This window comes from Dipodomys ordii, unplaced genomic scaffold, assembly GCF_000151885.1.
Source record: "Dipodomys ordii isolate 6190 unplaced genomic scaffold, Dord_2.0 Scaffold31, whole genome shotgun sequence".
Lineage (NCBI taxonomy): Eukaryota > Metazoa > Chordata > Mammalia > Rodentia > Heteromyidae > Dipodomys > Dipodomys ordii.
The window spans coordinates 2,405,466-2,419,365 of NW_012267247.1; the positions used below are offsets into that span (position 1 = coordinate 2,405,466).

The 13,900-nt window shown below is 41.8% G+C and overlaps 1 protein-coding gene across 1 annotated transcript in view; it reads right to left on the bottom strand.

Annotated features, from left to right (window-relative positions):
- Positions 1 to 13,160, bottom strand: part of Atad5 (ATPase family, AAA domain containing 5) — a 47,346-nt gene extending 34,186 nt beyond the window's left edge. The window contains 6 exon segments of the mRNA XM_013016286.1: positions 493 to 574; positions 2,877 to 3,003; positions 3,729 to 3,881; positions 5,368 to 5,464; positions 8,363 to 10,233; positions 13,095 to 13,160. Of these exon segments, the coding sequence (XP_012871740.1) occupies positions 493 to 574; positions 2,877 to 3,003; positions 3,729 to 3,881; positions 5,368 to 5,464; positions 8,363 to 10,233; positions 13,095 to 13,160 (2,396 nt within the window).
- Between the last annotated feature and the right edge of the window lie 740 nt (positions 13,161 to 13,900).

The following is a 13,900-nucleotide window of genomic DNA, read 5'->3' on the forward strand; positions in this document are numbered from 1 at the left end:
GCTCTTCAAGGCTAGTGCTCTACCACTTAAGCCACAGCACCACTTCTGGTTTCTGGTGGTTAACTGGAGATAATAGTCTCTTGGACATTTTTGTTTGGGCTGGCTTTGAGTCATAATCCTTAGACCTCAGCCACCTAGGTAGCTAGGATTACAAGGGTAAGCCACCAGTGCCTGGCTTTTATATGCTTTTTTTTTTTTTTTGTCGGTTGTGGGTCTTGAACTGTGGGCCTTGGGGCTGGCCCTCAGCTCTGCAGCTCAAGGTGAGCACTCTATCACTTGAGCCACAGTGCCACTTCTGGTCTTCTGGTGGTTAATTGAAGATAAGAGTATCACAGACTTTCCTGTCTGGGCTGGCTTTGAACCGTGATCCTCAGATCACAGCCTCCTGAATAGCTAGGATTACAGGCATGAGCACCACCACCTGACTTCATATGCTTTCTTATCAGACCAAATAAATAAATACAAGGTGTCAAAATTTTGTATTGGACTGACCTGCTCTCATCAAAACCAAGGACAGGATTGGCTGTTTTTTGAGTCTTTCTGGCAAGAAATAAAGGAGCAACTTTCATTTTTCCTTAGAGAAAAAAAAAAATCAGGTTAGTATTAATGATTGCATTGTATTTCAGCTACTTTCAAAATTATATCTTTTAAACTTTGGTGTGTGCCAGTCCTAAGTCTTGAACTCAGGACCCAGCCATTGTCCCTGAGCTTCTTTATTCAAGGCTAGCTACCATTTGAGCCACAACTCTACTTCTGGCTTTTTTCATGGTTGGCTTTGAACCACGATTCTTAGATCTCAGCCACTAGCATCACTAGGATCACAGACATTGACCACAAGAACCCGGCTTCTTTTTAAGTTTTAAATTTAATTTTTAAAAATCTGATCAAGATGCATTACATATAAATTGACATGTTAAACTGAAAAAAGCAAAGTTTGTTTTACTGAGCTCTGGGTGCTGATGGGTGCTCTTGCCTGTACTCCTAGCTACTAATGAGGCTGAGACTTGAAGGATCATGATATGAAGCTAGACTGGGCATAAAAGTCCATGAAACTCCACCTCCAAATAACCAGCAATACACCTGGCTCAAGTGGTAGAGGGACAACAAGCAAGACAAGAAGCAAGCAAGTGATGCGCTGAGTTCAAGCCCCATTACTGGCACCAAACACAAAAACTGAACTTTTTTTTTTAAATATAAAAATTCTACATAATATCTTCCCTTAACTTAGTACTATCAAAACAGGGGAGCTTTCTTTTTGCTTTTGTTTTTGGGTTATGGCGGTACTGAGGATTGAACTCATGCTTTGCTCTAGTTGACCCAGGGCTCCAAATCCTTTGTGTATTGGTTATTTTCCAGGTAAGGTCTAACTTTGTGCCTGGGCCATCCAGTGATCTTCCCAGTGTTACTGGGGATGACAGGATGCACCCTGCTGGGAAAATGGGTGCTAATAGCTGCAGGCAAAGCTTAGCCATTGGTTGAGATGGAGTCTCAAGAATTTTATACCAATGGGCTGGGAAGGTGGCTCAGTGGTAGAACACTTGCCTTGCATGCATGAGGCCCTGGGTTCGATTCCTCAGCACCACATAAGCAAAAAGAAAAAAGCCAGGAGTGGCACTGTGGCTCAAGTGGTAGAGCGCTAGCCTTGATGCCCAGCCATTGGTTGAGATGGAGTCTCAAGAATTTTATACCAAAGCTGGCCTCAAAGTACAATCCTCCCATAAAAAAAAAAAAAGTATAATCCTCCCATCTCCACCTCCCAAGTAGCTAGATTACATGCTTGAGCCAATATGCTGGGATAAACTTTTATTTTCCATTATAGATTTCCATAACCTACCTCAAGTTTCTTGGTTAATATGTCTAGGCAAAGACCTAAAGACTTCCTCAAAGTTTTATTGGCTGGACATCAATGGTTCATGCCTGTATTCCTAGCTACTCAGGAGGCTGAGATCTAAGCCAACCTAGGCAGGAAAATCCATGAAACACTTATTTCCAATTAATCACCAAAATGTCAGGAGTGGAGATGGGGTCAAGTGGTAGAGCATAAGCCTTGAGTGGAAAAAGCTAAGGGACAGGATTCAGGCCCTGAATGCTGAAACAAAAATAAGTTTTATTGTACCCAGATAATTTAAATGCATAGTCAAGTTTGGGAACTACAAACCTAAGACTAGAGAAACAGAAACACCATAAATTAAAATTAACTTCAGTGCTCAAAAACAAAATGTCTAACTTCTGGGGCTGGGAAGGTGGCTCAGTGGTAGAGTGCTTGCCTTGCACGCATGAGGCCCTGGGTTCCATTCCTCAGCACCACATAAGAAAAAAGAAAAAAAAAGCCGGAAGTGGCACTGTGGCTCAAGTGGTAGAGCACCCGCCTTGAGCTGAAGAGCTGAGGGACAGTGCCCAGGCCCAGAGTTCAGGCCCCATGACCGGACCTACCCCCCCAAAAAAATGTCTAACTTCTCTTTAAAATACTACTCAGATTGGGGCTGGGAAGGTGGCTCAGTGGTAGAGCGCTTGCCTTGCATACATGAGGCCCTGGGTTCGATTCCTCAGCACCACATAAGCAAAAAGAAAAAAGCCAGGAGTGGCACTGTGGCTCAACTGGTAGAGCTCTAGCCTTGAGCTGAAGAGCTGAGGGACAGCACCCAGGCCCAGAGTTCAGGCCCCATGACCGGACCCAAAAAAACCCAAAACTGCTCAGAAATTAATTTTTTAAAATGTAAAAATAAAATATTCCTCAGTTCATCAGAAATTTAGTTGTTAAAATGGAAATAATACAACCAAAATTTCACAAGACAAGAAATTAAATATCTATTATGAGAGCATTCAGAAAAATTCCCCCAAAACATTATTGTATAAACAGTATTAAATCTGATTACCAGGTACATTTTCAGAAGACTTGTTAAGCTTTTTTCCTAGCACATCATTCAAACACTGAAGTTTCTTCTGATTTTTCTCTGGCTTTTTTAAACAAGTGGGACTTGAATCTATCAGTATTACAGAGTCCTAAGACCAAAAAAAAAAAAAGAAAGAAAAATTAATACAGTGTTCCCCTTTATCTAGACCATACATCCAGTAACCCCAGCGAATGCCTTTCCGATAATTTCAAATACTGTATGTACTAGGTCTTTTCATATATATACTTACCTTACCATACATTGCAGCTTTAGTTATGACATTAAAACTAGGATGTCTTATTCCTTCTTACCATAATTCTTAGCAACTTCAGCATATAACTTTTTTTCATTCCTTATTAAGTCAGGATTTTACCTTTTCACTAAAGGAATTATTTTATGACTTCTCTTGGGAATGTGGCTTAGTGGTAGAGTGCTTGCCTTGCATGCATACATGAAGCCCTGGGTTCAATTCCTCAGGACCACATAGACAGAAAAAGCAGGAAGTTGTGCTGTGATTTAAGTGGTAGAGTGCTAGCCTTAAGCCAAAGCTAAGGGACAGTGCCCAGGCCCACAGTGCAAGCCCCAGGACTGGCAAAAAAAAAAAAGTCAGCATTGCTTTGAGGAAAACGGAAGAGCTAGTTCAGCTTACAAATGATTCTGAGGGGCTTGAGAAAGGTTCAGACTCTCTTTTGAGATCAAAAGGAAGTCAAAGGCTTTTAAAGCAAAACTAGAAGTAGTATTTTTTTCTACCACCTGAAGGCTATCATACTTTTTCCCATTCCCAAAAGCAAACTAGGACAGAATTTACCCAAAGAGATGCTTTATAATACTCACATCTGATTCCGGTGATTTTTCCTTTTCCAGATGTCTAGAGGAACGCCTTAAGGGTGTCACGATTTCTTCAGTAGTCTTTGACCTACTGATATGTAAAGCTTTTGCCTTTTCAATCAATTGTTTTGCTTTTGATATATTTGAAGTACTGCTTACCTAGATAAAAATTTGAACTGTTAATCTAGATCACAGCAAATATTGATTATTTATTTATTTTTATTTTATTTTTTTTGCTGGTGCTGGGGCTTGAACTCTGGGCCTGGGCACTATTCCTGAGTTCCTTTTGCTCAAGGTTAGTATTCTATCACATGAGTCACAGCACCACTACTGGCTTTTTCTGTGCCTAGTTAGAAATAAGAGTCTCAGGTCTAGGAAGGTGACTCAGTGGTAGAGTGCTTGCCTAGCATGCATGAATACCTGGGTTCCATTTCTCAGATAACACACACACATAAAGAGCCAGAAGTGGGGCTGTGGCTCAGATAGTAGAGTGCTATCCTTGAGCAAAAGAAGCTCAGGGACAGTGCCCAGGCCCTGAATTCAAGCCCCAAGACTGACAAAAAAAGAAAAAGAAACAAGAGTCTCATAGACTTCGGCTAGTTTTGAACCATGATACTCAGATCTCAGCCTCTTGAGTAACTAGAATTACAGGCATGAACCATCAAAGCCCAGCTAATATTTCATATTCAATACAAAGAAATAAAAATAGAAAAAATATATTTGCAGTCATACAAAGAAATAAGAATTCCATGCCGGGCGCTGGTGGCTCACGCCTGTAATCCTAGCTACTCAGGAGGCTGAGATCTGAGGATCGCGGTTCAAAGCCAGCCCGGGCAGGAAAGACTATGAGACTCTTATCTCCAATAAACCATTCAGAAAACTGGAAGTGGTGCTGTGGCTCAAGTGGTAGAGTACTCGCCTTGAGCTGAAGAGCTGAGGGACAGGATTCAGGCTCAGAATTCAAGCTCCATGACCGACAAAAATAAAATAAAATAATATATATATATATAATTATTATTCTCTGCTTGCTTTATATCAGGTGAGGTAACAGAAAGACACCAGCCCATTGCAAGTCAGGAAAATCAATTTTGCCAGACACTAAGGCTGCTACCACCTTGACCTTAAATGGGCTTTCTCATCCATAGAACTGTGAGAAATAAATTTCTGTTATTTGAGCTACCTGGACTGTACTGATTTGGTACAGCACCACAAACTCAAATAGGCAACCTTAAGGAAAATGACCAAAAAAGGCTTCTCCAAGTAAATATCCTTATCAGTTGTTCACATCTCAAAGCAAAGTATCTTCATACCTTTATAAACTAGCTAGAGGGCTGGGAAGGTGGCTCAGTGGTAGAGTGCTTGCCTTGAGCTGGTGCTGTGGCTCAAGTGGTAGAGTGCTAGCCTTGAGCTGAAGAGCTGAGCTCAGGACAGTGCCCAGGCCTAGAGTTCAGGCCCCATGACCGGCAAAAACAAAAACAAAAAAAAAACCTAGCTAGAAAAAATGGGATGATAGTAAAAAATAGGATAGAGTGGCAGTTAACCAATTTATAAAATATATGTATCTTTGACCTATTACTTTATAACAGGAGTGTGGGTTTTTTAAGGAAATAGAGTATCACTAATAGGATTCCAGTATTTTAGTTACCTTTCTAGTTTGAGAAGTAAAATCTTCATCAGTTGTTTCAAATTTCCTAGATTTTTTCTTTGATTTTCTGGGAGTATTAATTCTGATGAATTTCATTCTGAAAAAAAGATAACATTATTTAGAAACATTTTCCTAATTGTAATGTTCAAGAATCTCCAACATAGAAATGAACAAACTAAGGCTTCAATTTCTGGGCTTAATTATAAATATGAGGAAAAAAGCAATTCTCATCAATCCAATTAAAAACTATGTAAACTTTTTTAAAGCTTACACTAATTACATGAAGGGATTTCATTAATATATCTCCACACAATTTATACTATAGTCCAATTAATCCCACTAATCTCACCCCCTCTATCAAACTTCCTGCCTGCTAAACTATATTTTTTTTGTGGTGCTGGGGATCAAACCCAGGGTTTTGTGTATGCAAGGCAAGTAGTTTACCACTAAGCTATGGTCCCAGGCCCAAACTTTATTTATTCATTACTTTTCTGTTACATTTTTTAAATTTTTTTGTCTGACACAGGGCTTGAACTGAGGGCCTGGGCTCTATCTCTAAGCTTTTTGCTCAAGGCTAGTGCTCTACCATGAGAGCCACAGCTTTTTCTGAGTAGTTTACTGGAGATAAGAGTCTAATGGACTTTCCTGCCTGGGCTGGCTTCCAATTGTGATCCTCAGATTTCAGCCTCATGAGTAGCTAGGATTACAGGCATGAGCCACCAGTGCCTGGCAACTGTCTTTAGAAATAATAAAACTTGGGGGCTGGGAAGATGGCTCAGTGGTAGAATGCTTGCCTTGCATGCATGAGGCCCTGGGTTCCATTCCTCAGCATCACATAAGCAGAAAAAGCCAGAAGTGATGCTATGGCTCAAGTGGTAGAGCACTAGCCTTGAGTTGAAGAGCCGAGGGACATTACCCAGGCCCAGAGTTCAGGCTCCACGACCGACAAAAGAAAGAAATAATAAAACTTAGCTGGGCACTGGTGGCTCCCACATGAACTTCTAGCTACTTTCCTGCCCAGGCTGGTTTTAAACAGTGATACTCAGATCTCAGCCTTCTGAGTAACTAGGATTACAGGCGTGAGCCACCAGCACCTGGCTTAATAATAAATCTGACAGAAAACTGGTCCCTAGGATATTTTTTGTTTGATGTGGTTTTTTGTTTGTTTGTTTTTATCGGTCATGGGGTCTGAACTCGGGCTGGGCACTGACTCTTGGCTCTTCAGATCAAGGCTAGTGCTCTACCACTTGAGCCACAGCGCCACTTCTGGCTTTTCCTGCTATGTGGTGCTGAGGAATGGAACCAAGGGCTTCAGGCATGCAAGGCAAGCACTCTACCACTGAGCCACCTTCCTGGCCCTGTTTGGTGTGTTTTTGAAAAGGGGTATAATTATTGGCCAAGTCTGGCCTGAAAATCACCAACTGGCTTCAAACTCAAGATCCTACTGTTCTAGCCTCCCAAGTGCTAGAATTACAGGAGTAATTCACCATCCTAGGCCTTAGGATCATTCTTACATTAGCCAGAACCACCATGTAAGTATGTACTTCATCTTGTATTTACTTTCTCCAAGAAATAAAACTCCAATTTATTGAATCCATTTGTTAAATATGCAGGATTCATATTGGATATTTCTCCAAGGGTTAACAACCGTGATAAATAAGTTTACAACTCATCTAAAATATATCTGAAATTGTGATTGACTTGAAATGGAATGTTCAAAACAAGAAACATAGTTTTATACTGGTGGCACATGCCTATAATCCTATCTACTCAAAAGGCTGAGATCTGAGGATAGCAGTTTGAAGTCAGCCTGGGCAGAAAAGTCCCCATGAGACTCTTATCTCCAATTAACCACACAAAAACCAGAAGCGAGCCCAGCACCAGTGGCTCACACCTGTAATCCTAGCTACTCAGGAGGCTGAGATCTGAGGATCACAGTTCAAAGCCAGCCTGGGCAGAAAAGTCTGAGACTTTTTTGGGGGGGAGGAGGAGGGTGGTCATGAAGATTGAACTCTGGGCCTGGACACTGTCCCTCAGCTGTTCAGAACAAGGCCCAGGCTAGCACTCTACTACTTGAGCCATAGCACCACTTCTGTTTATGTGGTACTGAGGAAATGAACCCAGTGCCTCATGCATGCAAGGCAAGCACTCTACCACTGAGCTACCTTCCCAGCCCTCCCAGGATTCTTATCTTCAATTAATCACCAGAAAACCAGAAGTGGTACTATGGCTCAAGTGGTAGAGTACTAACCTTGAGCTGAAGAGCTCAGGGACAGCCAGCACCCAGGCCTAGAGCTCAAGCCCCACAACCAACATAAAAAAAAAAAAAAACAGAAGGGGCTGGGAAGGTAGCTCAGTGGTAGAGTGCATGTCTTGCAAGCACGAGGCCCTGGGTTCGATTCCTCAGCACCACATAAACAGAAAAAGCCGGAAGTGGCGCTGTGGCTCCAGTGGTAGAGCACTAGCCTTGAGCTGAAGAGCTGAGGGACAGCGCCCAGGCCCAGAGTTCAGGCCCCATGACCGGCAAAAAAAAAAACAGAAGTGGAGCTGTGACTCAAAGTGGTAAAGCACTAGCCTTAAGCAAACCAGCTCAGGACAGTGCCCTGGTCCTGAATTTAAGCCCCACAGACCCACATACACAAAAGGAAACATTGTGAAATCATGTTTTTTCTTTTTTTGCTAGTCCTGGGGCTTGAACTCAGGGCCTGGGCACTGTCCCTGAGCTTCTTTTGCTCAAGACTAGCACTCTACCACTTGTACCACAGCACCACTTCCAGCTTTTTCTGTTTATGTGGTACTGAGGAATCAAACCCAGGGCTTCATACATGCTAGGCAAGCACTCTACTTTACTAAGCCACATTCCCAGCCCTTCTTTTTCTTAGTAATCAGTTGTGGTCTAGAAAAGAAATCAAATCCTTCAATGCTTAAAATATTTTCCTTTCCAATTAGTAATATTGTAGAATGTCAGAACATTAGAACAAAAACAAAACCTTACCTGATAGGACTTTCTGAATCTGAGGATACTGTTATTAACTCTGCAGTGTATAGGCTATGCTTTTCTGATGGGCTAGATTTTTTTACTGGACTATTGTCTTGTGTATCTTCGGAATCAGTAGCTCTTAGAGCTACCGAAGTATTTATGTTTCTATTTCTTAAAGATCTCCTGGTTGATTTGTACGTAGAAAGATTTATCAGTCCATCTTCAAATTCAGCTTTAGAATGCATAATCTTGTTTTTAATTGGTGTACTGGTTTTTCTTGATGTATTGTCACTCAGAGGAATCTTTAAAAGGTTATCACAAGCAAGACTTTCACTGTTAAATAATGTACTGCTTTTGAAAACTTCTGGTTTCTTTTGTCTTAAACTCATTCTATGCTTATTTTGATTTTGTTTATTTTTTAAGGAAAAGGTTGTTTCTCTCATTTGAGTATTACTCTCTCTGTTTTCGCCTGAAGTATCCCTATCATCTAATGTTTTCTTACCCTTTTTCTTTAACTTTTTACTTTTCTCCTTTGGAAAATTTCGTTTCTCAATGTGTGATTGTGAACTGTCATTATTTGAAACCATTTGGCTACTAGAATTATCCGTGTTTAATTTTTTACCATTCTCTCTTTCTTCCTCATTTGAAGATTTTTCATTCAGGTCTTTCTGCTTATCTGAAGATTTTTTAATTCCATTTTTAAGTGCATCTGACACTGGCTGCCTAAATGCTTTCATAAACTGCTGTCTCTCTTCTAGGCTGCACTTTGGTTTCACAGCTTCTGAACCTCCAGTCTCCAACACTGCCAACTCAAGTTCTTCCTCCTGTATCACAACGTTAGATTTCCTTTTCTGAACTGTATGTTCATTCTCAGGATCAGAAAAACTAGTCTCCATCTCAAACTGCTTTTGTTTCAAGAAGATTGAGGGAATCTTTCCTATCTTTTTGGGGGGAGTGGGGTGAACCTGTGCAAGGACAGTAACTGTCTTAAAGTGTACCTGCTGAGATAGTTCACAGTTTTCTGGTTCACTTATATAATCACTTTTGGCCACTTCAACTGTGTCAGAAGAAACACAAATTGACATTGTAGAGTCTGGCATCTGTTGCCTTTGACTTTCCTTGTGACTTTTTAGAAATTCCTCATAGGAGACAGTTACTGTACTATCATGTAAATTGACAATTTCATGATCACTAGCATTAGCATAATCTGTAACACTCTTAGTTTCATGAGTTAGAGAAGGCATTGTCTGTTTACCATCTTTACAAGCTTTTAGTTCTTCTCCCAAGAGTAAATTTTCAGGTAGATCAATTACATCTCTGTGCTTTCTTTTCCTCAATCTTTTGCAATCGCTTTTTGTGGTGCCTTGTTTAGGATTTACTTTCTTTAAACTCTTATTGGTGGTTAGAGTATTTGATTGGTTTCTGCTAGCTTGAAAACTTTCTGCAACAATCTCTATGGGTTTCTTGTGAAGTAAAATAGAGGTACTTTTCTCCACAAAATCATTATTTAAACTATAATCATCCCTAGTATCATCATTACTAATTTCAATTCGAGATTCAGTCTCAGTTTTAATATTATTTAGTTGATGAGATAGATTAACCCTCTTTCTTTTCTTTTTCAGCTCTATATTTGAGAACATTTCCACAGATGTCTTACAGTCATTGTTACTGTCAGTAGGCGATGGTGAAGACAAATTTATCTTGCAATCTTTTGCTGATTGTAACTTCTCATTCATAGGTGAAGTCTTCCTAAAGTAACGCATAATATTACTGGATTTCGATGGAGAGAAAACCCTGTCTCCAGTCTTTCCTATTGGTGATAAATATTTTGTAATTGTTTTGCAGGAAGATCTGTCATTGTCATCTTTCCTTCGCTTTTTGCAAGGCTAACAATTTAAAAGAAAAAAAGCATTTATTTCAATAAGTGAAATTATACAAATATAAAATAGGGATCTAACATTTGGAATACATGGATTTTTTAAAAAGCAAGAACATTGGGCTGGGAATGTGGCTTAATGGTAGAGTGCTTGCCTAGCATGCATGAAGCCCTGGGTTCAATTCCTCAGTACCATATACACAAAAAAAGCTGAAAGTGGTGCTGTGGTGCTTGAGCCAAAGATGCTCAGGGACAGTGCCCAGGCCCTGAGTTCAAGCCCCATGACTGGCAAAAAATAAAAAATAAAAAAAGCAAGAATACTTTGGTAAAAGCATGATACACACACACACACACACACACATATAAAATATATATTAGAAAGTGAGCTTTCAAGTTACACAATAAAACAAAAATGACTGAGATAACCTGCTTCAATTGCTTTTTACTGTCTTTCATCTGTAGAATACAGAAATCATCTCATCACAAAGTTGATATTAAACAAAATAATCTATTAAAAGCCTTTACCTTTACCATCCCACATAGAAAGTACCATCATGAAAGAGGCTCTCTCAGGCTTAGTGTGGCTTAGTGGTAAAGTCCTTGCCTAGCATGCATGAGGCCCTGGGTTTGATTCCTCAGTATCACAAACACAGAAAAAGCTGGAAGTGGCACTGTGGCTCAAGTGCTAGGCTTGAGCAAATGAAGCTCAGGGATAGTGCCCAGGCCCTGAGTTCAAGCCCCAGGACTGGCAAAAAAAAAAAAAAAAGGAGAGAAAGAAATACACAGGAGGGTGTGAGGAAGAGAGGCTCTCTCAAAAGTGCACCAACCGGCTATGCAGTACATGTAATGTAATCCTAACCTTCATAACTATAATACATTGCTCAATTTCAGACCTAAGATAACCGGGGATGACACCTACATACATTTGATACTATATGACCAGAAAACCAGCATGCCAAATTATTTTCAATTCTTTACATGCTATCATAATGCTAATATATGTATTCTTACCATTTTGTTCTGTCAATTTAACTAAATGATTTTTCTTTTTTCCTGGGACTTGAACTCAGGGTCTGGGCACTATCCCTGAGCTTTTTTGCTCAAGGCTAACAATCTACCACTTGAGGCACAGCTCCACTACTGGCTTTTGGTAGTTAATTGGAGATAAAGAGTCTCACACACTTTCCTGCCCAGACTTGCTTCTAACTTCAATCCTTAGATCTCAGTCTCCTGAGTGGCTAGGATTACAGGTATCAGCTTTGAACACCCAACTTTTTTTTTTTTTTCCTGGTACTGGGGATTAAACCCAGAACACTGTACTTGCTAAGCAAGTGCTTGCCTCTGAGCTATATCCCAGCTCTTTTTATTTTTTTAAGTAGATGATTTTTCAAAAGCATTCATGAAGCATGACTATGATAAAGAACAATAGCCAAATATTTGAAGTCTTGGCAAAATACTTCACATATTAGCTGGATGCCGGTGGGTTCACACCTGTAATTCTAGCTACTCAGGAGTATGAGATCTGAGGATCACCAGCCTAGGCAGAAAAGACCTGGTGAGACTCTTATCTCCAACAAACTACTCAAAAAAGCTGAAAGTGGCATTGTGGTTCAATTAGTACAAAGAGGCTCAGGAACAGTGCCAAGGCCTTGAGTTGAAGTCCCATCTTATAGCATGTTTGAGCATTTGATACAATATTAGAAAAAAAAAGTGCATCAAAACCAGAAACTAAACAAAAGACCCATACAACTAACAAGAATAGAGCTGGTACCAGGCACCAGTGGCTCATGCCTGGAATCTTGGCTACTCATGAGGCTGAGATCTGAGGATGTGGTTCAAAGCCAGCCTGGGCAGGGAAGTTGGCAAAACTCCATCTCAAATTACCAGTTAAGAAAAAAAAAAAAACTGGCCTGGAGGTGTGGCTCAAGTGATAGAGTATCAGCCAAACAAGCAAGCCAAGTGACTGCCTGAATTTAAACTCCAGTACCCCTTAGTAAAGGTTCAAAAATTAGCATATAAGCAATCAAACAAAAATCCCATAATTCAAGTGCCAGAAGCCCTTCAGACCTGAGACAAGCTAAATAAACAATACATTTGGTTAGCAAACAATAGCGGTAAAAATAAATTTCTAATAGACAAAAATTACTGGATTCTAAAAAATCGGGAGTCCCAGTTAAGTGAGAATACATTTTAGCTTACTTCAAGAACACAAGAGATACAGTCTGAGGTGAAAAGATATAAAACCTAGAGGCGTATACCCCGTCTTTATAATGACTGTTTAGTGTACTTCCCTGAAACCGGATAAATATATAGAACATCAACATGCCATGCTGGAATTCCTCACTGCTGTATATTACACTCTAGGGCTGGGAGAAACTGATTTCTCTATTAGGTACATTTATTGCTTCTTAAAGTGACATCCTGAATGGAACTCCTAGAATAGGATGATTTGTGGACTTCTCAGAGAGATCTTCTTCAGCGCTAAAGTTCTATGATTCCCTCGGCTGAACCCAGAACTTGACACAGGTTCTATAACTTGTCACAAACCCCAAAGCAACGCTTTCCACCACCCCATTTTAAAATCTAGAAACTGGACGTGGTTGATCCCAGACTTCCTGAGACCACGAAAGCTTCTCCCAGGCTCACGTTGGTCGGGATTGACCAGCCTTCCACTCATCCACACACAGGGGCAACGTTCTCAAGCGATCTCTCGACTGTGTGGTGGGTCTTTACGATCGCTCCCTTCCTCCCCCTCCTCCCCTCCGGGAGGCAAACCTCGGGATCGCCTTCCACCCGCCCCTCACCTTCCCCACCCCACCCCACCCCTCCACAGACGAAGAAAGGAAACTTGACAGAAACCCCGGACCTCACCTCAATCTCGTAGTCCTTCACGGGAGGGGGAGCAGCTGCAGCCGCCATGGCTAGGACCCCCACCATGCTCCCTGCCTCCCCGAATCCCAGCTCTTAGGACCTTGTGCCGCCCAGCCTGGCCTGTCCGGAGGCCATGGAGGCGGCCAGCTCCGAGCCGAGGAGTCCCTGGGCCTTCGGATCCCGCTCAGGTCCGCCACAGCCCACCAGACCCGAGCGGAGGCTGGGCCCAGCTCCGCAGTCAAAGGCGGAAAAAAAAACCAAACAAAAAAAAAGGCGGCGAGAAAAAGGCGGGCAGCGCGGTTCCCCCGGACGCGGCCCGCAGATACAGGGAGCTTCGGCGATGGGCGATGCCGGCCGAGCGCTCGGGACCAGGGCCCGGGCGAGGACCGGCGGGAGAGCGCCGCTCGGCCGCGGGGCTTCGGCGGGAGTTCTTGTCAATTGGGTTTTCGCGCCGTCCTGAGCTCAGGGGGCGGAGTTGACGGGTGCATCTGGAGTCTGCGCAGACGGTGAGCCCGGAGGGCCAAAAGAGTCTCTTTAGCGAAGCTGCTGGGAACGACACCAAATCGTCCCCATATTGAAAACGAACGGAGTTTTGCCATCTGAGAGGCGAATTGAGTAAAATCACACAGTGAGTCACAGAATTAAACCTGAGACTCTAAGCTAGTCTTTTTATTTCTTTTCTTTTTTTTCTTTTTTTGGGCGGATCCTGGGGCCTGAACTCTGGGCCTGGGCGCTGTCCCTCAGCTCTTCAGCTCAAGGCTAGCGCTCTACCACTTGAGCCACAGCACCACTTCCAGCTTTTTTCT